The sequence below is a fragment of the Camelina sativa genome, chromosome 15 (genome assembly GCF_030686135.1).
Source record: "Camelina sativa cultivar CO46 ecotype springtype chromosome 15, ASM3068613v1".
Taxonomy (NCBI): domain Eukaryota; kingdom Viridiplantae; phylum Streptophyta; class Magnoliopsida; order Brassicales; family Brassicaceae; genus Camelina; species Camelina sativa.
This window is the reverse complement of record NC_141894.1, coordinates 4,713,998-4,741,800: the sequence shown is the minus strand read 5'-3', so window position 1 is coordinate 4,741,800 and position 27,803 is coordinate 4,713,998. Positions and strand designations below refer to the sequence as shown.

At 39.8% G+C, this 27,803-nt stretch overlaps 7 protein-coding genes and 1 non-coding gene across 8 annotated transcripts; 2 read left to right on the top strand and 6 right to left on the bottom strand.

Moving 5' to 3' along the window:
* Nucleotides 1-19: 19 nt before the first annotated feature.
* On the bottom strand, nucleotides 20-2,189 carry LOC104748136 (PRA1 family protein A3). Its single transcript, XM_019236534.2, has 7 exons — nucleotides 1,802-2,189; nucleotides 1,666-1,706; nucleotides 1,438-1,516; nucleotides 908-994; nucleotides 750-838; nucleotides 584-655; nucleotides 20-485 (listed from the first exon to the last, which is right to left on the bottom strand). Exons 1-7 carry the CDS (start codon nucleotides 1,957-1,959, stop codon nucleotides 382-384), a joined length of 630 nt encoding a protein of 209 aa, XP_019092079.1. The 5' UTR covers nucleotides 1,960-2,189; the 3' UTR covers nucleotides 20-381.
* Nucleotides 2,190-2,295: 106 nt separating this feature from the next.
* On the bottom strand, nucleotides 2,296-2,369 carry TRNAV-CAC (transfer RNA valine (anticodon CAC)). The gene has a single exon. It is a non-coding gene; the product is annotated as a tRNA-Val (tRNA).
* Nucleotides 2,370-3,122: 753 nt separating this feature from the next.
* On the bottom strand, nucleotides 3,123-5,553 carry LOC109129062 (uncharacterized). The gene has a single exon (XM_087488896.1). The coding sequence runs from the start codon at nucleotides 5,442-5,444 to the stop codon at nucleotides 3,249-3,251; it is 2,196 nt and encodes a 731-aa protein (XP_087345022.1). The 5' UTR covers nucleotides 5,445-5,553; the 3' UTR covers nucleotides 3,123-3,248.
* A 5,117-nt stretch (nucleotides 5,554-10,670) lies between these two features.
* Nucleotides 10,671-12,911, bottom strand: LOC104748135 (putative pentatricopeptide repeat-containing protein At1g28020). Its single transcript, XM_087489172.1, has one exon. The coding sequence runs from the start codon at nucleotides 12,909-12,911 to the stop codon at nucleotides 10,671-10,673; it is 2,241 nt and encodes a 746-aa protein (XP_087345298.1).
* A 2,047-nt stretch (nucleotides 12,912-14,958) lies between these two features.
* Nucleotides 14,959-17,238, bottom strand: LOC104748134 (putative pentatricopeptide repeat-containing protein At1g28020). The gene has a single exon (XM_019236638.2). The coding sequence runs from the start codon at nucleotides 17,236-17,238 to the stop codon at nucleotides 14,959-14,961; it is 2,280 nt and encodes a 759-aa protein (XP_019092183.2).
* A 320-nt stretch (nucleotides 17,239-17,558) lies between these two features.
* Nucleotides 17,559-19,136, bottom strand: LOC104745338 (UDP-glycosyltransferase 76B1). Its single transcript, XM_010466539.3, has 2 exons — nucleotides 18,614-19,136; nucleotides 17,559-18,524 (listed from the first exon to the last, which is right to left on the bottom strand). Exons 1-2 carry the CDS (start codon nucleotides 19,077-19,079, stop codon nucleotides 17,647-17,649), a joined length of 1,344 nt encoding a protein of 447 aa, XP_010464841.2. The 5' UTR covers nucleotides 19,080-19,136; the 3' UTR covers nucleotides 17,559-17,646.
* Nucleotides 19,137-21,735: 2,599 nt separating this feature from the next.
* LOC104745337 (plant intracellular Ras-group-related LRR protein 9) lies at nucleotides 21,736-24,437 on the top strand. The gene is made up of 3 exons (XM_010466538.3): nucleotides 21,736-22,659; nucleotides 23,212-23,378; nucleotides 23,459-24,437. Exons 1-3 carry the CDS (start codon nucleotides 21,955-21,957, stop codon nucleotides 24,087-24,089), a joined length of 1,503 nt encoding a protein of 500 aa, XP_010464840.2. The 5' UTR covers nucleotides 21,736-21,954; the 3' UTR covers nucleotides 24,090-24,437.
* A 970-nt stretch (nucleotides 24,438-25,407) lies between these two features.
* LOC104745336 (glycerol-3-phosphate acyltransferase 5) lies at nucleotides 25,408-27,378 on the top strand. Its single transcript, XM_087487741.1, has 2 exons — nucleotides 25,408-26,112; nucleotides 26,302-27,378. Exons 1-2 carry the CDS (start codon nucleotides 25,525-25,527, stop codon nucleotides 27,214-27,216), a joined length of 1,503 nt encoding a protein of 500 aa, XP_087343867.1. The 5' UTR covers nucleotides 25,408-25,524; the 3' UTR covers nucleotides 27,217-27,378.
* The last annotated feature ends 425 nt before the right edge of the window (nucleotides 27,379-27,803 follow it).

The window sequence follows — 27,803 nt, the reverse complement described above, 5'->3', positions numbered from 1 at the left end:
AAACTCTGCGTATAAGAAGTAAAGGAAGATATTGTTTAGCTGAATCATTACCACACTGTAAAAGGCTAAAAGAGTAGGAGTCTCACTACAACTGACCTTAGTGTTGAGCAGCAATACAAGGAACCTTATAGAGCAAAACACTACATTTCTGTCTGCGATTTTAACCTTGTATTTCTCTATTCAACTAACTAGAACAAAGAGCCGTATCTGTAATCAGATAAGTGGCCTTATAGAGTTACTAGCTTACTACTAGAAAGACAAGAATAACTGCGATTGTTTGTGCACATGATGGGAGGAATTGGAGTTTCATGTCCTTAGTTGAAACCGTTATGTCCCGGTTTGGTTTTTGCTTCAAGATCGAATCAATGCTTCCTGCTGACTTTAAAGTTCACTGTAGTTGCGCCAGACAGCCCGGAACTCTTCACGGAATGTGTTCAAGCGTGCCTTGAGGTTTGGAGTTCTCAGGGTTGCGTGAAGAAGGATCACTAATGGATAAAAGAAAATTTCAAGTTAAAGGATGGAAACTTGACCATATACTGAAAAAGAGATAAAAGAAAAAATCCTTGGAAGTAGTATAACTTACTGAGAAGGGCAGTGGTAAATGCATAGAGAACCCATAGCAAACCGCAGGAAGTAAACCACAGGACAAAACTAGCTACATAAGGAAAATGAATACTTTGCAATCAGTTCACCAAGAAGTTTGCATATCAATAGGTGAGAGAGATTGTTTAACAAAGAGATATAAATACCGGTTAAGCCAATCAAGACAAATACCAAACGTGGCTGGCCACAAACGTAGACTGTCTTTCTAGTTGCAGATCTCCCGCGGATGACAGGCCTGAAAGGTGTAAGCAAGCAATAAATACCAAAAAAAATCTTCCAGGGGAATCAAATTAATAGTACTTACATGTGAGGAGGCCTCATCTTTGCAGCTAAATGTGGCGAGAAATGCCTAATGGTCCGGATCATCTTCTCATTAAAAGTAGCTGCAAAACTGCAAAAGACAACAAACCCCCATAGAGCGTTTGACATAGATGCCAAGGAAGACACATGATTACATATACACACACAAAGCCCTCAGATTAGTAACAACTAAATCACTGAAAATAGAGAACCTTATACAACACTCAAGTTTTTAGAAACAACGTCAACATCTATTGAATTCTAAGCAGAGAGACTTCAAGTGCTAATCACTGAAGCTAGAGAAACCTTAAAACACTCAAAGTTTTAAGAACCAAGGGCCATTACCTATTGAATCTAATACTAAGCAGTAAGCACAACCACTACAAGGGCTGATCATTGAGCATATAGAGAACCTCCTCCTAAACCATTCTTTTCTCCTCCTAATCATTCTATAGATGTGAACCAACAAAAAATAGGGTAACAAATGCATTTATAAGCAACAATAAACACAAGAAGAAACTAATAGGAAAATACCTGTCGTTTAGGAAAGCTAAGCTTAAGGCTGTAAGAGCAGCACCAAGAATGGCCAAAGGTCGCGTGATAAGTGCAAGTCCTGAGTCAACAAAAGGGGAGAAAAAAAAGAGTTTTAACACCCTGTTGTTAAGTATCAACCACAACTCAAGAGAGGATCTTACATAAAAGAACCCAGATTTCTCATTTAGAGCTAAAAAAAGAAAAGGAATTCCGAAACTTTGAACATACCCAGAACGAAAATCAACAGGATGAAGTAATTCGTCCTATAGCTGAAACAAGAATGAATCAAAATCAACACTTGGATTTGCAAACACGAATAAGCATATATATATATAGAAAAAGAGGGTAAAGAGTTAAAATATACTAGTAGAGATTGCATTTGAGACGGCTCATCCATTTAGAGAAAGATCGAGGAAAAGCGAATCTGGAGAAGAACTCAGCCAAGGAACGAGGACTCGTCGACCATTCAACCTCTCTTAGCGCCTCAATCACATCCTCAGCAGCTACGCTATCCCAATCCATCTCTTTCTTCAACAACTACAGAGATCGATATAATTCACAAGAGGGAAACAATAACCTGCTACACGAATTCGAAGACAAAGATGGAAAAATAGGGTTTTAATTAGGGATTCGAATTCGTGGGTATTTTGATTCTCAGGTTTTGTTTTGTGTTTTTTTCCCTGTGGTTCAAGCAATGAGGGAAGAAACAAGGAAAAGTGAAGATTGGCACGTGTGTTGTGTATTCATTCAGTGCCTCCCCGCGTGCGAAACGAACATAATAGCGTGCGTGTAACAGATGATGACGTGGCATCAACGTAGTTTGGAAGGAAAAAAAAAATTAAGAAAAATGTGAAAAAGTGTCTGAGCCCGGGTTCGAACCGGGGACCTCTAGTGTGTGAGACTAGCGTGATAACCGACTACACCACCCAGACCTTCATGTCTACTTCTCTACTTATCAGATAGATATATATCATATATGCAAAAACATATGAACGAAACAAAGAATGTTGCTGTTTTCGTTTGTTCTTTCTTTTTTTGGTACCACACACCGTGCCGTTCGTGATCTACTAGCTCTCGCATCCTGCTCTTCTATTGGCTTCTTCTTCTTCTTCTTCTTCTTCTTCTTCATCAATCATCATTATTCACCAGCGTCGACTTTTTTGTGAATCATCATGGCGATGACTGATGACATTACTCTATGGGAGATTTTGTTCTGAATCGAAAAGCAGGTGGTGATCCATAGAGGAAACGCTGGTTCGTTGTGTTGTCATCGTTGATCCCAAGGCGCAACAGAGGAGAGTTCAGTTTGATGTCTGATTATGTCAAGGTTGTTTTACTCTCTTTCTGATTTCTCTGTTTGATTATGGTGTATTTTCTTAACGTAAACAACAACGCATATGCAGAGTCTTGGCCTGGAAGATGACCTTTCAAAGATGAGCATTATCCATGTAGCCGGAACCAAAGGCAAGGTAACACAACACACACACAAGTGTGATCTTATTTTTTGGTTTCTTCTCTTTAATCATATAAAGTTTCTCTATCAGACTTGTAGTGGTACTCTGAATACTCTATTATTAGCTGATACATAGTTTCTTTGACTCATCCTGAGCTGGATCTTTATTTTAATGAAAACCCTGAACCTAACAAAATGGAGCTTTGCTTGTAAACTAAGGTCCATCAAGGACACTGGTTTGATACTTTGATCCTTACATATTTGGGACAGAGAGAGAGAGAGAGAGAGGAGACTGTTTTGTTGAAGCCATCTTGGTTCATCTCCCCCAAAAGAAATACATTTGAGATGATACTTCATCTCAAGTCTGTCTTAATGTTTGTGATTGCCGTCGTGTCAGCTTTTTCTCTAAACAGTTCAAAGAACAAGTAACGGTTACAGAGTTATCATTTTTGTAGTAGATATAACCTGGACAACGATGACCACATTCAACGCAATACGGTCTAGTGATGTTACTGTTGCGACGAACTTCCACTTTGGACGAGTAATACTTGAATCTGAAACCAGGCTTCATATAAGCAGAAGATGTGAATATGCAATGAAGGTGGATAGTGATACAACATTCGTTGCATTTGTAGAACCTTTCCCTTGGATCAACCTCTTTCTCACATACTTCGCACCAATACTTACCACCTGCTTCTTCTCCATAGCAAAGAGACAGAGGATGCTTGTCGTATTTGTAGCTTACTAGAGTTGGAATTGTAGCGCATTGATAACACATAGCAAATTTGCATTTAGTACACTGTAGGTAAGACCGCATACCTATCTTCTTGCAACCCACGCAACCAGTCTTGTTTTCACCTTTGGAAGACGTGGAGATAAACAGAGGATGTTCATGACTTTCATGTGTGAAATAATCAGGAACTGATGAAATACATCGAACATCTATCTGAACTTGCTTGGACACACAATTAGCTTTGGTACATATGTACCTGAAACCAGTGAACTTTCTAGAACAAGCTGAGCAATTGATGAAATCATAGTGTATTCTAGGAGAGGCGTCTAGAATGAGAGGGTGTTTGTGTAACGCATGACTCAGTTTTCTAAGAAGGCGAGCACATACCTTGTGAAGAAAAAAATCACAGTGCGTGCAATTGTAGAAATCACGACAGTCTATAGGAAGGATGCATGCTTGACATTGCTTCTCTGCATCTCTAACACCATCATACTTCCTGATCTTTAGAAGATGGTCATGAGAGAAGTGTCTTATTAAGTCATCACCACAAATCTTCTTATATGGGAGGACATCTTCAATCTCGTCCGGTACTTCGGGTGCCCGTTCGAGCTCTTTCCCGTCCCATACGTTCTCATGTGTTGCACATTTTGAATGAACTACGTAAGAGCAATCCTCGCGGTTGCAAAAATATTGGCCGTACTTGGTGTCAACTGTCTGGTAGCATATCTGACATGGTGAAATCTTGGATTGGAGGAAAGGAGTGTAAAAAAGGCGATGCTGGTGACGCGTGATCTTTATAACTCGTGGTAAGTTGATGCAACTTTGATGGACCATGTAATCACATTCATAACAAGCATAGCTTGGATCCAACACATTGACCAACCCACAATCATCACATGGAGTCAAGAGTGGTCGCTTGTAGAAGACGAGTTGGTGATGATGATTCTTTGGGTTTGTGACAACAAGTAGTGGAACATTTTGGGAGCAATGGAGATCCAAACAAAAGTTGCACATAGAGCAACGATAGAACCAGTTGCCTTGGATTTTTTTGCCACACCATGAGCATTGATCAGATTCGACAGATCCCAACATCTTAGGATCAGAGATGTTGGAGCCAGCAGATACAACTGTAGCGTAGAAAGACTCATCTATATTACCGTCTGATACGCACCCGGTTTCGTAGTTTCGGTAGGTGAAAGTAAGAGGGTGTTGGAGGTGATAAGGATGTGTTAACGTCTTTGGGAACATATGACAAACTCTGTGGAACACCACATCGCAGGTTTGGCAGAAGAAATGGTAGTTCTGGTCTTCGATCAAGGGAGATTCATATTCACCGCATGAAAAACAACTAGAGTTAGTGTTCCCATCTAATCTAGGACAGAGTGTGTGAGGGTGAGTTGAATGAGAAACAGGACATCTTGGGTTTTCTTTAGGAAGAGCGGGTGGCTCTGAGATTTGTCTCAGTAATGAAGGGGAGATAGGAGGTGTAGTTACTTCTTCTTTGTCCATCTTTTTGCGGTTTCTCCTTTTTTCTTTCTTTATCTTTTTGCCGTTTCGGTTATGAGCTCGTCGAGGTGGAGATACTTCTTCTTTGTCCATCTTTTTGCCGTTAGCTCGTCGAGGTGGAGCTACATCTTCGTTATCTATCTTTTTGCCGTTTCGGTTATGATAACGTTCATATCCAAAAGATGGAAGAGGTGGAGGAGTTGGAGGAGGTGGAGCTACTTCTTCTTTCTCCATATTTTTGCCGTTTCTGTTTCGATACCGTCCAAATCCAAGAGGTGGGGGAGGTGGAGGAGGAGGTACTCCTTTTTTGTTCATGTTTTTGCTGCTTTGTTATGATATTGATCGATGTATGTTGATGTTCTTCTCGTGAAGTTAAGTAAATGGGAGTGTTCATATTAATAAACAAGCATATCCCCTCCATATCTTCTACTAGTGAGCACACTGTTGTCTATATTATTAGGAATGACCAGATCTTATACTTTGGTCATCGTTTACTTGTGATAAAATTATCATTAAATTTATTCCCTTGACCTGTTTTCACGCTGTGTAATGCACATTCAAAAATATATAAGATCAAGGTTAATTAAATCTACAGATTTGAATGAGACCAATAAAATTTCTGTAGAACTATTTTATACTTTCGTTTACTTTTAATAAATGCTAATCTCAAGACCTGTTGTTTCCAGGCTGTGGCACATTCAAAGGAAGATATACAAAGATTTAGATCCATGTTCTATCCAGAATTTAAATAACAGATATAGCTCCAAAATTTCTGCATAATTAATTACTTTCAAAATAAATGTTCTAAATATATATTGAAACATTATCTTAGCATTCTCATATTAATGGAAAAGACATACAACAAAATATTGAATGTAAAACAAACTTGTATAGAAATTAGAAATCGGTTTCCAGTCAAACATTTGGCGTAGTTCTTTATGTTTCTGTCATCTCCAAACCGAAATGTAGACAGTGTGTTGTGGGGGGGGGATGAAATCTCTGGCAATGTACGTACGTGATGTTTGGACAATGATCTTCTGGTTATTTACTAGAACCAAGGCACATGCCGTGTGCAATAGAATCGCTGAGTTAGGATCATATGTTTATTCATAGTTGTTGGGGCTAGAAACAACAATTAGAAGAATAAGTTTGTAAAATGAGATCTGGTCATACTTTCGGTACAAATCGACTTAGAACTATGAAAAACAACGAACTGGACTTTTGTATTCACTTTTTCTATTGATTCGCTCTGAGCTTGATTACATGTGTTGCGTCCTTCACATTCATCTGCTATTTAAACTAAAATTCCTCGAAACCCTTCCTGAACGTCTCGCTGCAATCTCGGCTCCCCAATCCCGATTTCTTCTCCAGGTTGACTTCATCCTCCTGCTCGGGTTTTCCTCCATGGGCCCTTACTGGGCCTCCTTTCCTGGCCTGCGCGTACGCCCTAATGGGCTTATTTGGTGGGCCTTATGATCGTCGAAACCCAACACCAACAATTGCCCCCCAGCCTTTTAACCTATTTTTGGGAGGGTTGAAAGGCGAATATCCAGAGAATCTTTCATGTCGTTTCGGTTTCGCGATCTTCCTCGGGGAAGGGGCAAAACATGCGGAGGCGACTCGTCGAGCTGTTCGTGAGGCCAAGGAGCGGATGTCCCAAGACTACCGGGTGGTGCTGGATTCAGTGAAGAGCAAGTGGGAGAGGAAGAAAGAGCAGACCGCGGTCGAGAGCGATCTCGCAGAGATCGAGTCCAACCTTCTTTTGATCAAGCAGATCGACGAGAGGAGGACATCAATTGCGGAGGAGGTGCAAGTTCTCGAGACGCAGCGGGCGGTCCTTGCGGTTAGGTCCAACTCCTTGGCGGTTTCGGACTTTTCGGTGAGCAAATTGGACCTTCCTCAGATCTCGGAAGACTCGGTCGCACCCATGGAGGTTGACGCCGGAACCGGGGTCCCGCGCGGTCTGGACGAGCATGGGAGCAACGCGAGTGCCGCGAAGGATTCGGAGGCTGGGACCGGGGAAGAAGACGTTTGAGTTATGGCGTCTTTATTTTATTTATCGTTTTGAACTTGCGTTATTTGGGGATGAAGTCCTTTGAGGTTTTCCAAATTGGGTAGTGAAATCTTATTTGCTTTCACGTGAGGTCGTGGGGTGCGGACCGTTAGCTAGAGCTGTGTTGACCTTGTTGTTTTTTTTTTGTTTTTGATGAAGTGTTCGAAAAAGCTTGAAACGGTTGCAAGACAGTGCGAAATTCGCATGTGCTGTTTGGTGTCGTAGGTACGTTTATTTGTAGGCAATTTCGTCGCGCCGTTAGAAAGAGTTATTGTTTGTTGATTTGGTATATTTGGTAACGGTGCACCAGGTCATGGTAAAATTCGCGTTTTATTTGGAAAGATTTTGCGGAGCGGATCGAGTTGGGAAGGTGGCTGCGCTCAGGATATTGAGCTGCCTACGTACCCCGTAAGGGGATCAAGCCAGGTCGTAGTTCGATTATTATGGATACCTCTTAGAAGTATTTTTTGAGGTTCATGACGTTCTAAGGCCGGAGCTCGGCTTTACCGTTGCTCTCGTCTACGAGGCGATATACGCCATTGTGAACGACCTCGGTGATACGGAAAGGTCCTTCCCATTTGGTTCCCATTTTGCCGGCGTTCTTTTCTTTTCTGTGATCGAACATTCGACGGAGTACTCGGTCCCCGACGGCGAAACGCCAAGGTCGGATCTTCGAGTTATAGAAGCGAGCGATGGCATTCTGGTAATTTTGAACTCGCACGTAGGCTTGTTCTCTCTTCTCGTCGATGACGTCGAGGTGATCGCGCAGCGCTTCGCTATTTTCCTCCTCATTCTCGGGGGAAACAGCTCAGCGAATACTGCCTATGGTAACTTCTGCCGGTATTACGGCCTCAATTCCGTAGGCTAAGGAGAACGCGGTCTCGCCCGTGCTGCCACGCGGCGTAGTTCGGGTGGCCCACAATACTCCGGGGAGCTGAGCATCCCAGCCTGACTTCGCCGAGGTGTACTACTAAAACCATTTACGGTGCTTTTGATGACTTATGGATCTCGGCCAGAGCGGCCCGCTCCTCTTCTGCTCGGGCGAAATTAATCGACCTATGGAGTGCGTCGTCGTGCGACGGGGGTTGTCGAACGGTGAGCTCTTCACGGAATTTCGAGGTGTACCATAAGCCATGCCGAAGGGCTGCCAGGGCAACCTCGTCGTTTAGGTTGGTTATCCTGGCTTTGGTTGACTTGAAGCGATTGATGTAATCGCGGAGCGGTTCATCTTTTTCTTGGACGAGAAGCCAAAGGTCTGATTCGGTCACCTTAGCTTGGAAAAAGACTGAATACTGCTTCAAAAATGCTGAGGCGAGCTGATCGAAGCTGTCAATGGAGTTAGATTCCAAAGAGGCGAACCATTCCAACGCCGGTCCCACCAGGTTCTCGGCGAAGTAACGGCAGTAGCCGGCTTCACACTCGTCGTCGGTGAGATAAGCTTTTGTTATGGCTAATCTGAAAGCTCGGAGGTGCGCTCCCGGGTCTGTTATGCCCGCGTATTCGGGAAGGCGGAGCTTGCCCACGTCACGAAGGCGAACCTTCGCGATTCGGTCTGTGAACGGGAAACGCCTTGTTTCGGCGATCACGCGATCGATGTCTGGGGCTGCGCTTGTTGCCAGGTGCACCTTAGAGCGGATTTGGGCCATCTCGGCGCTTGCCTTATTCATGTACTCGGTTAGGAACTGCGCGCTGAATGCGCCGCTACTCGGAGGTCCGGGAAGACCGAGATCCTCGGTCGTTATTCCTCGTGACGCCCCATTTCTGAGTTCTCCAGTCGGGATTGGATCCAGTCTCACCGAGGAGCCCTCCAGAGCCCCCGAGGTGCGGAGGACCTGCCCTGCTGACCCGACGTCCCCGGATGGGGGATGCTCGTCACGTCGCGAGCTCGCGTTACCATTTAAGACCGACGAGCTCGGAGCTCCGTTGCTCTCTGACGGCGCGAGAACGGGTAACGTTCTGATCCCGGGCGGGGTAACGTGGACCGCCTCAAAGTCGAGACGAGTCCGGGGAAGCGCTCTTTCCGTGGGATTGGTTAAAGCTGTTCCCGAAGAGTACGCGGAATCCCGATAGGGTCCGAGATTTGCGCGAGAAGCGAGCTCTTGTTCATGCCGCTCGATTCTGTTCATGAGGGCCTGATTTGTCGCATCTTGACTTTGGGTCTTATCGATCAGAACGGCGAGCATTCCGCGAATCTCGGACAGATCGTTGCTGACGGGGGTCCCGGAGGAGACCACCGGCGCATGGTGCTGTCCAGGTTGGTTCGTTCCGTTATTCTCTGAACGAGTCCATACTCGGGACTGATTCCTGTTTCCTGTCAAGATCGCGGGGGCCGTGGGAACAACCCCGACGGTAACCCCTGGGTTTGTACTACCGAGATTCTGAGTTTGGGCGGGTCTGTGATGAGTGAGACCCGAACCTCCCAAAATACTTTGGTTCGGTGCTTGACTGTCGTCAAGTGATGAGCCTGTCCCGGGTCTGACTAGATCTGTAACCTCGTTATCGGACTGGGCTGACGCGGGTGCACCCTGGGAAGGTGCACTGATGGAGGTGGATCCGTGGACTGCCGCTGGTGGAGCAGTCTCTGAGATGATTGTGTTAGCGGTGGATGGATCCATTTCGCTGGAGTTCAAAGCAGTCGATTTTTGAGAATAGAAAGACCTAAGTCCCCACAGACGGCGCCAAATTGTTGGGGCTAGAAACAACAATTAGAAGAATAAGTTTGTAAAAAGAGATCTGGGCAGACTTTCGGTACAAATCGACTTAGAACTATGAAAAACAACGAACTGGACTTTTGTATTCACTTTTTCTATTGATTCGCTCTGAGCTTGATTACATGTGTTGCGTCCTTCACATTCATCTGCTATTTAAACTAAAATTCCTCGAAACCCTTCCTGAACGTCTCGCTGCAATCTCGGCTCCCCAATCCCGATTTCTTCTCCAGGTTGACTTCATCCTCCTGCTCGGGTTTTCCTCCATGGGCCCTTACTGGGCCTCCTTTCCTGGCCTGCGTCGTACGCCCTAATGGGCTTATTTGGTGGGCCTTATGATCGTCGAAACCCAACACCAACAATAGTATAGACTTAGCGTTATATGTGCCACCTTTGTCAACCATTGCTCTGCAGCTGTCCGGCCACTATCTATCATCACTAACAACAGGGCAGAGTAAATTGCTGCAAGAGATGTGAAAGTACTTTATACAATTCAAAGACCTAGTTAAGTGTCTATGGGCATATTAACAATGTTGCTCATTTTCGAGAACCTCAAGGATGTAGTTCCAGAGAAGTAGGAATGATAACAATACGTTCACGAAACCTACACTGGAGGGTGACCAAACTGACTATATTATATTATTACGTTATAAAATATGACAAAAATTTTAAAGATTATATTATGTTTTTATCTAAAATATTAAAACTAAATCCCAAAATATAGCTAACCATTTAAAATACTGGAAAAATAAAAATAACTATTACAACGTATTTTTAAATCTAATTAAAAACCCATATTGTGAAACCCAGACAAGACGAAGCCATGAGAACCGGCACCACCACCTCGAAAACAACTGCCTCAACATGTATCCGCCTTTCCTTCTTCCTACTCGAAACCACTACATTCTTTATCTTCACTTGATCATCTTCTTTGCTGTAACGAGAGATTAGCAAACACGGTAGTCGTGTATCCATAACAGTTCCTTTCAGTTCCCACTCTCCATATATCTTCTCAGCACCTTTCACATCTTCAAGCTTCAACAAAGAGCTAATCACATTTCGATATCCCTCATTCCAAATCTTTCCCATCTTTGATCTACAGATGATATTATCTCTTTTAATATCTTCATCTGTCTTGACCTTGTACATATCCCATAGACGGTACACTTCTCTGTTACTTGTTGTCGACTCTATCGCCTTTAGTATTAGCCCTGCTCTTTCGTAAGCCTTTGCCATCGCATCCATCGTCCTCACTTCAAGCTTGGTTATTTTGTTATTATCATCACCATCATCAGCAGCAGTCCACTCTTTCTTGTACTTCTCCATCGAGTCTATGGCGGATACGTCTGCGTTAACTCTCAAAACGTTGTTCATCGTGACACTATCAGGCTCAATATTGTTCTGCTTCATATCAGATAGAAGCTTATTGACCTTGCTTCGTTTTCTTAGCTCACTGTAGAGAGATATCATTAAGTTGAACGGGTAAAGTTTGGAGACGAGACCTAGCTCTCTCATCTTCTCAAAAACGGCTTCTGCTTTGACTAGATTCATTTCAGATCTTGTGTGCAACGTTAAGAGTGTGGCGTAGACAGAGTAGTCCTTCATATTCTCCGGGATGCTGCTTTCGAAAAACCTCTCTGCTTCTTCCAAACCTAAAACCTTCCCAGTAAGTTGAAGCCTAGTTGCATAATCTTCTGAAAAAAGATTAAACATCTTTTTTTCACACATCCATGATGATGCCTCAAGTGCTTTGGACAACTGGTTTGAATCACGCAGGCTCTTGATGAGGTCTCTCAAGTCCGAAGGACTCGCTTGACTCCCCTTTTTCCCAAGTTCATTCAGAAACGGAGTGATTGGTTTAACCAATCCTCTGTTCCTCATAGTCTTGTTCACCAGTTTCTCTGCTTTCTTCACCATTCCCTTTTTGCGATAAGCAGACACCAACATATTTAGGATTTGGAGATCAAACTCAAGACCTGAGCACTCCCACTCGTTGTAGTATACCTCCTCTGCTCCTTTGATATCATCAAGCTTCAAGAGAGAACCAATCAAAGCTCTAAATCCCTCATTGTTCTTGTTTCTTGTCTTCTTGTACAAGTCCCATATACGGTACACATCTTCTCTCTCTCCTGTTTCACCATATAGCCTCATGAGTTCCGGATAGGACTCGATACTCATATATCCCTCTCTTCTACGAAGCAGTTTTATAGCCTTTTCCTTAGAACCATCTCTCAGATAAGCCTTAGCCATGTCAAGTACCGTGAGCCCATCAAGTGTTGTAATGGCACTCCAGTCAGCTAGAAACTTGTCCATGGTCTCCACATCAGATACAGCAGCGTATACTCGCAACGCGTTGTTCACGGTGACGTTATCGAACTCAACGTTGTTGTCCTTCATCTTTTGTAGGATCTCATCGACCTTATCTCTGTTTCCGCGAGAGCTATAGAGTGATGTCATCGAGTTGTAAGGTGAAGGTCTCAAGAGCAACCCTAGCTTCTCCATCTTCTCGAAAGTAGATACGGCTTTGCACAGAGCTCTCAACCCTGGTTGTCTTGAGTAATTTCTTAACAGAGAAGTGTACATCGACTCACCTCTTAGATTCTCCGGGATGCTCTCCAAGAACTTCTCTGCTTCTCCCAAACCCAAAACGTTTTCAATCAGATGAAAACGAGTTGTGAAGTCTTCCGGGACAAGATTGCAGATCTTTTGTTTAGTCATCCACTCTGATACCTCTAGGGCTTGACTATATCTCTTGGAACAGTTGAGCTTCTCGACGATACCTCTCACCAAAGAAGGGTTTAACTGATTCCCATGTTGTTGTTGTTGTTGTCGCCAATGCTCAAGCACCGTTGTGATTTCTGCTTTCCGATTCGCATCAGCCGCTTCGATCCGACTCAGCAGAGTTTGGTTCGTCGCCGGAGACGGTAGGGTTCCGTTGGTGTAGGAGCAGAAGAAACGAGACCTGCTACTGTAAGCGAGGATTCGCCTTGCGTGTTGCTGAAGATTATGCGTCATGATCATGGCCGATGATGACACAGAGGACAAGGTTTAGGGTTTTGTGATATTATAATTTTAATCAGTTTATATAGTTAACCCTAATGCTGAACATTTCCTTTAATTGGAAAATTTAATCAAATATTAAATTAAAAAATACTGTAGCTAGTCGTATTTGTTTGTTAAATATTGGATGTTTTATAAATAGAAGAATAACTAAATTTTCTAGCTATTTATACCGCTAAATGTTTATATTAATTTTTTAACCCGCACTATATTTCATGACCATTTGTTTGTTAAATTTTAGTTTGTTTTGTTTAGTGTTTGAGATTCTATTTTGATTTTTAATTATTATAACAAAAAATAAGGGATCTAAATACATAATAAGTTATTTATACGCTATAATTAAGTCACATTGTTCCTAATGATTTAATTATTTTACACAATTTTAGTTAAATCAACTTGATTTTATATGTTAAATATTCTAATATTAATAGTGTTGAAAAATAATAAAATGAGGATTTAACCCGTGTTAGCACAATTTAAGGATATTTTATTAATTCCAACATGTCTCTTTATAGCTCATCTACTATATAACCATATTAAATAGTATTTTTTTATTTTTATTTTACATATTTGTAATATTTTAAGTTTATATATTAATTATAATATTTAAATAAATGTGAATCGAAGTTCTTCTTACGTTAAGAATCAAAGCTCACAGGTATTGGAAAACAAAATGGGAACCAAGTTGTTGTTTTCTTTGTTTGCAAATGATTCCGAGATATAATATTTTCAAAACACAATAGAATATGTGGTTAAATATATCATAGTTTCTGTTTTCATATTGATTTTGCTGTAATTTTTTTAGTTGGAATGGAATGTAAAATATTTAGGAAACAAAATCTGAAGTAAATATTATTTTTGGAATGTTTTTAAGAATTAACTTTGTAAATAAATACAAATAAAAGGGTAGAAACAAAAATGTACTTCAAAAATATATATATACTAGATTTTAACTTGCGGTATACCGCGTGCATATAATTTTTATTATTATTTATATTTTATATTGTATTTTTTTGTTAAATATTGGATGTTTTCCAAATATAAGAAACTGAATTTCCCGACCGTTTGTGCAGCTAAATGTTTATATTAATTTTTAAACCCGCAATATACTTTATGACCATTTGTTTGTTTGTTTTGTTTAGTGTTTGAGATTCTATTTTGATTTTTAATTATTATAACAAAAATAAGGGATCTAAATACATAGTAAGTCATTTATATGCTATGATTAAGTCATATTTTTCTTAATAATTTAATTATTTTACAGAATCTTAGTTAAATCAACTTAATTTGTATATGTCAAATATTCTAATATTAATAGTGTTGACAAATAATAAAATGATGATTTAACCCGTGTTAGCACAAATTTAATGATATTTTATTTATTTTAATATGTCCTCTTTATTATCCATCTACTATATAACCATATTATATAGTATTTAAAAAAATTAATTTTACATATTCATAATATTTTAAAAATTTATTAAGTTTATATATTAATTATAATATTTAAATAAATATGAATCGAAATTCTTCTTACATTAAGAATTAAAGCTCACAGGGTTTAGAAAACAAAATAGGAATCAAATTGTTGTTTTCTTTGTTTGCAAAAGATTAAGAGATAGAATATCTTCAATACATAATAGATTTTCTTTGTTTGCAAATGATTAAGAGATAGAATATCTTCAATACACAATATAAAGTGTGGTTAAATATATCATAGTTTATGTTTCTATATTGATTATGTTGTATTTTTTTTAGTTGGAATGATATGTAAAATATTTAGGAAATAAAATCTGAAATAATGTTATTTTTGGAAATTTTTTAGGGATTAACTTTGTAAATAAAAACAAATAAAAGGATAGAACCGAAAATATACTTAAAAAATGTATATATAGATAGATATTAATAGAAAACCAAATGAATCCAAACTTAACCAAAAGTAAGTTTCAAACCGAACAAAAACTTGTGGTTCTAAACCAAAAAAAGAAATACAAGAATATTAGGATGTTCAATAGCCCGATAAAGCAAGCAGAACGATGGCCAACACAAAAAAGTAGACGGGATTCTGTAGACAAAGCGATAATACGATCGGAGGAACCGAGAACAGGAGCACAGACACGACAACCCCTACCGCGCAACCGATCAAGTCTTCCTTGAATAGCTTAAACTGCATCCGCCTCCGCTTCTGTCTACTCGAATACTCTACCTCCTTTGCCTTGTCTTTATCATCCTCCTCGTAATAACGAGAGATTAGCAAACATGGTATTCCATTATCGAACTCGGGTCCTTGTGGTTCCCATTCTTCATATATCGCTTCTGCTCCTTGTACATCGCCAAGCTTCAACAGAGTTCTAATCACATTTCGATATTCTTCATTCTTAATCTCGTCTCTCTTCACCCATGGGCGAAGCGTATCTCTTTCAAACTCTTCCTTTGCCTTCTTCTTGTACTCATTCCATATACGCTGCACTTCTCTTTTACTAGTTATCTCCATCGCCTTTAGTAGTAGCCCCGCTCTTTCGTAAGCCTTTGCCATCTCGCCAGTCGTCCTCATTTCAAGCTTGGTTTGCTCATCATCGTTAACCCACTCTCTCCTATACTTTTCCATTGTCTCTATGTCACCTTCATCTGCGTACATCCTCAAAACGTTGTTCGTCGTGACACTGTCGTGCTCTATGTTCTTCTCCTTCATCACCAGTAGAAGATTCTTAGCCCTACCTTGTTTCCCAAGCTGAATATAGAGAGATATCATCGAGTTGTATGGGGAAAGTTTTGAGAGGAAACCTAGCTCTTTCATCTTCTCGAAAACGCCTTCCGCTTTTTCTAGTCCTTTGTCAGATCTTGTGTACGAGGTTAAGAGAGTGTTGTACACAGAGTAATCCTTCATGTTCCCCGGGATGCTTCTTTCAAAAAACTTCTCTGCTTCTTCCAAACCCAACACTTTCTCACACAGATGAAACCTTGTAACATAATCTTCTGGAAAAATATTAAAACTCTTTCTATCACACAACAATGATGATACCTCAAGTGCTTTAGATAATTGATTTGAGTCACACAGATTCTTGATAAGGTCTCTCAAGTTGGACGGCTTCACTTGGTTTTTGTTTTTCAGCCAGTCCTCAATCAATGGATTAATCGGTTTAACCAATCTTTTATTCTTCATAGTCTTGTACAATAAGTTATCTGCCTTCTTCACCATGCCCTTTGCGCGATAGCCAGAGATCAACGTCGATGGTACTCGGAGATCAAATTCAAGACCCGAGCACTCCCACTCATTGTAGTATATCTCCTCTGCTCCTTTGTAGTCATCAAGCTTCAAGAGGGAACCAATCAACGCTCGAAATCCCTCATTGTTCTTGTTTCTTGTCTTCTTGTACAAGTCCCATATACGGTACACATCTTCAATCTCTCCTGCTTCACCATATAGCCTCATGAGTCCCTCATAAGACTTTGGATCATTCAGTTCCTCTGTTTTACGAAGCATATCTCTTGCCTTTCCCTTTGAACCATCTCTCAGATAAGCCTTTGCCATGTCAAGCGTTGTGAGCCACTCAAGCGTTGTAGTTTCATTCCAATCAGCTAGGAACTTATCCATTGTCGCAACATCAGAAACAGCAGCGTATACTCGTAAGGTGTTGTTCACGGTGAGACTATCTAGCTCAATGTTGTTCTCCTTCATCTCTAGGAGAATCTCATCGACCTTAACTCGGTTTCTAAGAGAGCTGTATAGTGAGACCATCGAGTTGTATGGTGAAGGTCTCAAGAGCATACCTAGCTTCCTCATCTTCTCGAAAGTAGATTCAGCTTTACTTAGAGATTTCTCACCAGATTTTGCGTAACTCTTTAACAGAGCAGTGTAAATAGATTCACCTTTCAGATTCTCGGGGATGCTCTTAAAGAACTTCTCTGCTTCCTCCAATCCCAAAACGTTTTCGATCAGATGAAATCGAACGGCGAAATCTTCAGGGAGGTGATTGCAGATTTTGTTATGGACCATCCAGTTTGATACTTCTAGGGCTTGACTATATCTTTTGGAATCGTGTAGCTTCTCGAAGACTCCTCTCACCAACGAAGGGTTTAACTGATTCCCCTGTTGTTGTCGCCATTGCTCAAGCACCGTAGTGATTGCTGCTTTCTGATCTAAAGCCGCTTTGATCCGACTCTGTAGAGTTTGGTTCGTCGCCGAAGACGATAGGGTTCCGTTTCTGTAGGTGCAGAAGAATCGAGGCCTACTACTGTGAGCGATGAGTCGCTTTGCGTGTTGCTGAAGATTACGCGCCACGCTCATGTTTGATGATGATGATGATACAGAGCAAACCTAGGGTTTTACATAACTTTCGCAATTAAATCGATTTGTATTAATTGCGAGTTTGCATTTTAAAAGATTACGACGCTAATGGGCTAAGCTTCTCGTAATTATGGCCCAATCGATTGTAGTTTCCTAGTTTGGCAAGTAAATTCTGAAGTTAAACCAAATTAGGGTTTTACTTGAGTTAGGGGTTAAACCAGCCCTGTTTTGTTTTGGAAAGATTAGTTAGGGTTAAACAAATTAGGGTTTCCATTATCTCGTTCAATAAAGTTTTAGAATGAAAGTTTTTGAGTGATATATAAACGATTAAAATGTGTCTTTATTTTGGGAATGCAGATTAAAATCAAAGGAAAACAAATTTGGATGTGGAGAAGAACGAACACGGAATTAGAAAGACAATATATAAGCAATTAACTTTTCGAGATTCCGGAACGATGAACCTGGAAGCTTAAGGCATTGTTCAGCAGTTTCCTTCATTAGCAAGATCCTCTTACGGAACTCTTCTGCTTCTGAGCTTGTCATTAGTGTTCTAACCGCGTTTTCGATCTCTAGTCTCTCTATCTTGTTCTCCAAATGCAATCCAATCTTCCAAACATCGCTAATGTACCTAGCATTCACCCTCTGGTCCCCAAAAGAAGGTTTGCAAATCAATGGTATAGCTTCACATATGGCCTCAAGTGTTGAGTTCCATCCACAATGTGTCAAGAACCCGCCTGTTGCACGGTGAGCTAAAATTTCAGGCTGAGGTGCCCATTTCACTATTTTACCCCGACCTTGAAGACCTTCCATGAACCCTTTAGGAAGAATCTCAGTCAATTCCTTGCCGTGGACTGAACCGGGTCTAACCACCCATAGAAAAGGCTGGTTGCTGTTTCTTAGACCCCAAGCAATCTCCAAGAATTCAGATTCATCGATGGAGACAATGCTTCCAAGACTTACGTAGATCACGGAATTAGGTTCTTGCTTGTCTAACCAGGAGAGACAGGTCATGTCTTGTGTAAGTAAGCTGGTAGATGAAGCTGAAATGTACCTATGAAAGGGTCCAATACAGAAGAATGGAACTGGGAATTCTTTAAGGGATTGGTCAAGCTGATCTGGTTCAAGATCTTGAATGGCGTTGAATATGATCCCTGAGGAAGACTTCAGTGACTTCATCGTACCTCTCTGTAACTTATCCCCTGATCTTGGGTCTTCTGTCTGGAACCATGGAAGATCTTTCATTCTAAGATATGGAAGCTCGGGTACCGGTGAGTCTGCTTTAGACTCTGCCATGGAGTAGAGAGAAGAAAAGTCAACAAGAATGAAACAAAAAAAAACTAGAGATAAATCTTGAATTCGATCTGTACATATATACCTTGTAAAGCAAGGTACCCTTTCTCTCGTAGTACATGAAACTTGGAGAAAGCGACGAAAGCTGAGAGGTTAACCGTCCGGAGTACAATCCTCGGGATACCGAATTTTTCGGTTAAACCGTCAGTGAAGTACCAATGAGCATCTACAATCACACAAGCTGCAGTTGGTTCTTGAGACAAAAGCTTCTTTAGGCAATCACCGAAAGGAGCAACACACTTGGAATTGAGGACATGGATAAACTCGATGACATCCAGGCAGGATTCGGGTTCAGACAAGCCATCGGGGATGGAGACGAAAGTGAAATGAGGGAATTTGGAAGAGTTTGGAGAGTTGAACTCAGTGTGGATCACAATGATGGAGAAGCCTCTGTTGAAGAAAATGTCGGCGAGCTGAAACATTGGGTTTAAGTGACCTTGTAAAGGAAAAGTAAAGAGAAGAATCACTGGTTTTGTTTCTCTAGTCTCCATATTTTTGTTGTTGTTGGTGTTGTGTTTCTCTCTGTTTTAAGTTCTTGTTCACACAGGTAATGGCTATATTATATATAGATGTGCAAAGACGAAGACGAGAGCTTATAAGTCTTGCTGATTCAGTCTAAAACTATATTAAAAGTGAGTCTACTTTGTTGTTAATCAATGACCAACTGCATGTGGGGTTATCAAATTTGTTATTAAAACAATCATATTTAACAGCATGTTTATCATTCAGTTTGCTGCTAAATTTAGGAAAAAAGAAATACAGGCCAACTGAGTTGTAAGTTGTAACCAAATTTTGTTGACTTTAAAACATTTCTTTTTTTAGATTAAGTTTTGTAGAAACTATTATTATATCTTAAAATTTATACATTTTTCAAGAAACTTATTTTGTTGCTAAATCATTTGAGTTATCCAATGAATCTGTATGTTAATTACGACGGCCAATATATAAAACTCAAATTCAATTTGGTATCCGAATAGGAATTGGTTTCTTACACCGTTATTGATACACCAGATGTGAGTTCGATTAAAAATTGATGAGTGGAAGTGGAAAAACAATGCGAACTGAGATTTGTCGAACATAGAGATTAAGTCAATATTTTAGAATATGACAGAGCAGTGACTGTCTTACAACATAACTCCAAAAGTGAATGACTTTGGGATTTGGCTCTTACTGTCACAACTTGCTTTTATTAAATCTTTACGAGACATGGACTGTCTAACTAAGCTCATTAGTTTAAATAAAAATACATAAAGGTTAACATGTACTAAACCGGTGGTTATACACTAATACTTATATCGTCCACCATTGGTTTGGTTTAGTCGAGAGAGACTCGATAGACCCAAACAACATGAGAAGTTGGCAACCACGGTCGATGTCATTTAGAAACGGTTTCTCGGTTTTGTTTTTTACAACATGAAATATACAATTTTAGATGTACACAGTAAATTATTCAGTAAATGAAACTATTGGGAGATCAATAATAGCACACAAGTCTTTTTTTTTTTTTTTTTTTTTTGTCTACAATAGCACACAAGTCATTCAACTATAAAAAAACAAATAGTAGCACTACACTAGCACACATGTATGGTCCACCTAAGTAAACGCATCGTGCTCCAAATAAAGAAAAATCTTTCAACCATATTTGCGATGTCCTCATCTCATCATATCTCATTTATCATCACCTTTTTCTTTTTTTCCATATATCATAATAATATCATTATATTAAAAATAGGGGTTAAAAAATTAAACAAACAAAAATAGTCAATATTATCTAAATAAAATAATTTTAAAATCATTAATTTTTTTAACATTATTTATAATTTTTTAATTATAACATCTAAACTCTAACCACTCTTTTATAAACCTTAGAACCTTAGGACCCAATCACGAGTCCATCCTCCGAACCTTAGGACCTAGACCCGATCACGAGTCAGTCGACAAGGCTCGTGCTAAGCTCTCGGAGATCGAATCTTCCTTATCCGAATCCTTTGAGGACATCGCGCTTACCGACGCGGCTGGGAAAGATGAGAAGAGGAGGCTAGAGATGGATCAGGAGAAGACTTGGTGTGAGTCGGTTTTGAAGCTTGATGAGGTTCATGCTTCGTATGAGAACCTTTTGAAAGAAGCAGAGGAGAGGCTTGTTAGGATTTATGAGTCTGTTAGGATTTATAAACCCAAACTGATATATATATATATATATTTTAATTATAAAATCTAAATCAAAATCTGACCACTCTTTTATAGACCAAAACCAACATATAATTTTTTAAAATTGTAAAATCTAAATCCTAAATTCTAACCATTTTTTTATAAATCCAAATCGACATATAATTTATTTTAATTTTAAAATCTAAACTCTAAACCTTAACCACTCTTTTATAAACCTAACCCGACATATAATTTTTTTTTAATTGTAAAATTTATCCTAAATTCTAACCACTCTTTTATAAACCCAAACCGACTAAATAATTTTTTTTATTATAAAATCTAAATCCTAATCACTATTTTATAAACCCAAATCGACATATAATTTTTTTTTAATTATAAAATCTAAACCATAATCTTCTTTATAAATCCAAATCAACATAATTTTTTAAATAAAATATTCACAGAATTTATTTCTTTATATTATTTTATCTTTTTAATTTTAGTTTAGATTTATTTTTTACATATAATATGACATAGCAAAGAGCGGTTAAGGTAAATCTCATAATTCCATCTACGAGTCCTTTGTCAATGTATACATTAAAACTCTTTTATAAAAAAAGAATAATATCCAAAATTTTAATTAAACCCATTACAACATATATCAGAATTCTAAGCATTCGACTGCTGGCTCTGCATTTCCGTTTTCAACTTCTAAAAATATATATATATATATTTTTCTTTTATAAAAGTATTTTCTTATTTGTCAGCTCATAAAAATTCGACACTCACTTGTATCATGACATCATTTTTTGTTTATCTTAAATAATAATTACTTATTCTTACTTTCTCTAAATATATAATCAGTTATATAATTTATTGATTAAATTATTTAGAAAAGGAAATAATTTTCTTATTTTAAAAGCTATATAATAATATTAATTAATAGATATCTACCAAAAAAAATAATATTAATTAAGAGATATACTCAAAAATAATATTGAGATCACACTAGCTGACGTGTCATCTTAGCATCAGAGAGAAAAAAAAAAAAAAAAAACAGAGCAGGCGAACACAACACAACAGAGAACGTGGGAAGAGACAAGGCAAAAAGCTCACAACTTTCGATCCAAATCAAAAAAAAAAACAATCTTTAAATCTTCTTCATCTTCTATCATCTTCCCCAGATTCAGATTCCAAATCTTCTTTACCAAAAAAACAATGGCGGCAGAACCTAACCCTAAGAACTTCCCTGTCCTCTCTTACGTCCTGGCTCGTCTCCCTTCTTTCACCACCAAATCCCCTTCCTCCTCTTCCGCCGTTCCTCCTCCCTTCGATATCGAGCAACCACCATCATCTAGCCACTCAATCGAGATCGTCACTCAGATGCCTCAATTAACACAACCAGATGTTCTCGCTTCCATGACCAGTGCGATCACTGACGTCGCCGAGACTCGATCCATCCTCCGAACACTAGGACCTAGACCCGATCACGAGTCAGTCGACAAGGCTCGTGCGAAGCTCTCTGAGATCGAGTCTTCCTTATCTGAATCGTTTGAAGACATCGCGCTTACCGACGCGGCTGGGAAAGATGAGAAGAGGAGACTTGAGATGGATCAGGAGAAGACTTGGTGTGAGTCTGTTTTGAAGCTTGATGAGGTTCATGCTTCGTATGAGAAGCTTTTGAAAGAAGCAGAGGAGAGGCTTGTTAGGATTTATGAGTCTGCTGAGAAGAATGCTGCCGAGGATGAGGATAATGTTGCGGCTGTTGAGGTTAATGAGGAGGTTGTGGGGATACTGCAGCACGCTTCCGCTAATCCGGTTGATCGTGTTGATTTGTCTGGGAGGAAGCTGAGATTGCTTCCTGAGGCATTTGGGAGGATTCAAGGGTTGCTTGTTCTTAACCTCTCCAACAATAAGCTTGAGGTCACTTCTTATACAATATCAAAATCATACGTTTGTCGCTTTGTTGTTTATTTGATCCACTCTCTTCACTAGAATTAAGCTGTGGTGGGGTCTGAATCTGTTCTGTTCTTGTCTCTGTTAAAAAGGATGAAACTTTAGTTTAGGATTTGAATGTTTGAGAATTTTGTTATCTTTAGTGTAGCTTAAAGGTAACATTTTTGGGAATTATACAATGGTTGATGTAATCAATCTCTGTGAGGAACAATACCTTTCCTGATGCGATTTAAAGAAATGTTGTATAAATGAAGCCTAGTCTGATGTGATTTGAAGAGATTTAGGTATGTGTGTGTTTGTTTTTGCTTTGCGTCTTAGATTTTGACCTTTACTATCTGTAGAGATTCGGGTATTTATGTGCGTGTTTGCTTGTTTCGGTTCAGCATCTTTGATATTGCATGTTAAGTATTGATGTGGTATGGGTTAATTCACATTTTTGCAAGTGATTCTATGTTAGCTCTTTTCTCGATTGTTCTGAGGTAGAATTTATGGCTCTGACTAAGGTTTATGTCCAAATAGGCGATTCCTGATTCAATAGCTGGATTGCATAGTCTTGTTGAACTGGATGTCTCCACGAATTCTCTGGAGACATTACCTGATTCTATCGGTTTACTCTCCAAACTGAAAGTCCTGAATGTTTCAACTAACAAGCTCTCTGTTTTGCCTGATTCCATCTGCCGGTGTGGGTACGTAATATATACAAACTCCACTTTGTCAAGTTTGATTTGTGAACCAATTTTAACCACTTCTTGCATCAATATCTTAGGTCATTGGTTATCTTGGACGTGAGCTTCAACCGTCTCACCTACTTACCAACCAACATTGGACTTGATCTAGTGAATCTTGAAAAGCTCTTGATCCAGTATAACAAGATCCGATCCTTCCCTACCAGTATAGGTGAAATGAGATCCCTAAAACACCTTGACGCCCACTTCAACGAACTGCACGGCCTTCCTGATACTTTCGTGTTGCTAACAAACCTTGAGTACTTAAACCTAAGTAGCAACTTCAGTGACCTCAAGGATCTCCCTGCCCCATTCGGCGACCTCATAAGCCTCCAAGAACTGGACTTGAGTAACAACCAAATCCATGCCCTCCCAGACAGTTTTGGCACTCTCGAAAGCCTGACCAAACTGAACGTGGAGCAGAACCCACTCGTGGTACCACCCAAGGAAGTGGTGAAGGAAGGTGTGGAAGCTGTGAAGACGTACATGGGTCAGAGAAGGATCAGAATGTTGGAAGAAGAAGAGAAGATGAGAATGGAAAAGGAGATGGAGGAGGCAAACGCTGGGTGGCTCACACGAACCACATCTAAACTGAAAACTTATGTTGCAGATGTTTCAGAGTATCTCGGATCGCCAACTTCTCGAGACCCTTACCTTGAGCGAGAGCTATAAATGTGACTTTGGCTCGAAGACCAAAGAGGTTGTTTCTTCCTCCTTTTAGGCATTCAGTATATAATGAAGGGTCTCTCTTCGTTACTGTGTTGTCTGCTGTGATTCTTTCTGACGGGTAAGGCCTGTCATTAACTTAGGTTCAAACTTATAAAAGAGACTCAGGTGATGTGATAAAATCATGGGTCCAACTAATAAAAGAAAGATACATTTTTTTTTTATTTGTTTAACCTAATTTTTTTTTTGTATTTTGCCCTTTCTAAAGAAACAGTTAAGTGTTTGGATTTGGGTTTGTGCCTATTCTGCTTTGTGGGTTTGGATTTAATAAGAAGCATATTGATGATCGCTTCATATTGTTATTGTAGGTGTCTTACATATTAAACTATAAGCGCAATCAAGAAAAGCTCCTGATCCAATGGATGTACCCTCTGTAAATTTGTAAATAAAAATTTAACTGTAAATATCCGTTGATCTTCCCGAAGACATCCCAAAGTAATTCAGAAGCTGATCATTAAATGTCAAAATCACGAACTGGTGGCTTTCACGCCGCCAAAAAAAAAAACCTTAGATCCATCGTTTCAGCAGATCTGGTTCCACGCTTATCAACCAATAGCACATGCTTCTCTTTGGAAATAACGTAGTCTTTACCATCACACTAATTGCATCTTCACTCTTAAGTTTTCATTCAATTCCCACCTAATTTTTTGTCTCTTAAAAAGATTACAGAGAAGGAGAATCAATGTGTTCTACAGTGAATATATAAGATGGCCCTCAGCTTAAATACCGTTAACCGGTTTAAACCAAAACTAACGAACACTCAACAGCTTTTTCTGGTTAATAGTGAAAATGTCATTGAGTTAGTTGACACCTACACTAACCCAATCACTTGAATCACAATCACTTTGAGTTAAATCAAACATTCTTCTTCGTTTCAAGTGTCTCAAACACTCGAGACCAACCAATACGAATATACGATTATCTACAACTTTCGTATCATTATGTGAGGTAATTCTACAACACAAGTTAGACACTGTTTAGGAATCTCATCACATCATCTTGTTTTAAGTGTTTACTTAATTAAGTGCATGGGAGAACAATTAAGTTGATATTTAGTCCATCAAAATTGTGACATGTTGATTTATCAACGTTACAACTTGAGGATATACTACTATATAAAGAGTATTTGCGTATACAAAATGTCTTTCTATATATCATCATTTCGATATTAATGTTACTAACCAAAATCACAACGCCTTAATTAAATAACTACGCAAAACAAAATTATACTGTATATAATACATCTAAAACGGGTCATTACATTAATATTAACTGGAGCCAGCTCCACACAAATGACACAAACTTTCTATATAACATTAACTCTTGATCCGTTCTAATCTTCATACATACCAAAGTGAAAAAAGAACACTCAATATACAAAATGGTGATGAACAGATCGAGTACGACGCCTTATTCGGTGGTGTCGGAGTTTGAAGGAACATTACTGAAGAACAAGGATTCATTCTCTTACTTCATGCTCCTTGCCTTTGACTCATATGGTCTGATTCGTTTCACTTTCTTGCTGTTTCTCTGGCCCGTCATCAAACTCCTTGACGTTTTCGGCTACAATGACGCGGCTCTCAAGCTCATGGTTTTCATAGCCACGGTTGGTCTAAGCGAAGGTGAGATCGAAGCGGTGGCTAGAACCGTCTTGCCAAAGTTCTACATGGATGATGTAAGCATGGACACGTGGACGGTATTCAGCTCGTGTAAGAAGAGGGTCGTGGTGACGAGGATGCCTAGAGTTATGGTGGAAAGGTTCGCGAAGGAGTATCTTAAAGCAGATAAGGTCATCGGTACGGAGCTGATCGTGAACACGTTCGGTTATGTCACCGGTTTTATACGTGAAACCGATATCGACCAGTCTACTTTGAAGCGTGTTGCTGATGTATTTGTTGACCGGAGGCCTCATCTAGGTCTTGGAAGAGCCTCTGTGACGGCTTCTACGACTTTCTTATCGTTATGTGAGGTAATGTTATAAATTGTTTAATTTAGATGATATTTTCAGTGGAATTCGAGTACTTCTTTCGACAACTCTAAGTGATAAATTAAACTGTGAGCTGTGACGGTGTCGGTATCAATAACATGCCATTTTCTTTTAATACTCAAATCATCTAGTGATCACTATTTATTTGGACCTAATTTACACATAAAACAGATTCGTGCACCGGTTCCAGAGAAGATTGTCAACTACCATAACCAACAACTTGAGCTGCAGCCGGTGATTTTTCACGACGGACGCCTTGTGAAGCGGCCAACACCAGCCACAGCTCTCCTCATCCTCCTCTGGATCCCATTTGGAATTGTTCTTGCTCCCATCAGGATCCTTGCCGGGTCCGTTCTCCCATTGTGGATCAGAAGTTACGCCCTGAGGATATTAGGCTGCCAAGTCATCGTCAAGGGAAAGCCTCCTCAGCCACAAGGACCCGGAGACTCTGGCGTTCTCTTTGTATGTAATCATAGAACGCTAATGGACCCTGTTGTCATATCCACTGTGTTGGGACGCAACGTCATGGCCGTTGTATACTCACTTTCGCGGTTTTGCAACCTCTTCTCTCCAATCCCCATCGTGCGAATACAAAGAATCCGAGATGTCGACGCCAAGACAATCAAACTAGAGCTGTCCAAAGGAGACCTAGTGATTTGCCCCGAGGGAACAACTTGTCGTCAACCGTTTTTGTTAAGATTCAGCGCGCTTTTTTCGGAGCTAACGGACATGATCGTGCCTGTGGCGGTGAACTGTAAGGTTGGATTCTTCCATGCCAACACCGTGAGAGGGTGGAGATGTATGGACATGATATTCTTCTTGATGAACCCGAGACCGGGTTACGAAGTGACGTTCCTGGACAAGCTGCCAATGGAGGACACGTGTTTATCTGGGAAAAGGTCACCGTATGATGTGGCGAACCATGTTCAGAAAATCTTGGCGGATACGTTAGGGTTCGAGTGCACTAACTTAACGAGGAAGGATAAGTATAAGGTTCTCACTGGAAAGGACGGGACGGTGTCGTATGTGTCGTTTCAGGACCAAGCTAAGATGATCATTAAAACTTTTAATCCTTTCTCCCACTGAATAATGTTAACTATTCAATTTCCACGTCAAGTTGAAATTCAGACCATTGCTTGTTATTGAGGGAGAGAAGACTTGAGCAAGGGTTTCCTCAAAGAGATCTAGGAAAAGTTTGGGGTGAACTGTTTTTGCTAAGACTAAGATTAATCACTCTTTTTTACTTAACCAATGGAATCGTGCCTGTCTCGATGAATGGGTTAGCTTAATTTGGATTCTTTTGTGCACCACTAGAGGCTGGGATGGTTTAGTTTCGATTTTGATACCCTGACACTGGTTTACGAGGTTACCCTTGATTTGGACAAGCTTCTGATCGAGGACCACGTGCTCATCCGAGAACAGGCCGTATGATCTTGCGATGCATGTTCAGATAGAATCTTGGCGGATACGTTAGGGCTTGAATGCACTAACTTCACGAAAAAGGAGGATTACCAAAAGCTTCTCACTTGAAAAGCAAGTCGTTGCTTAAGGACTATAATCAAAGAATAAATGATTTCTCATTGAAAGTTATTATTCAATCCACACGTCATTTTTATTTTTATAGATGCATTTGGAACTAACATTTTCAACCAATCAGTCCCAATTTATTTATG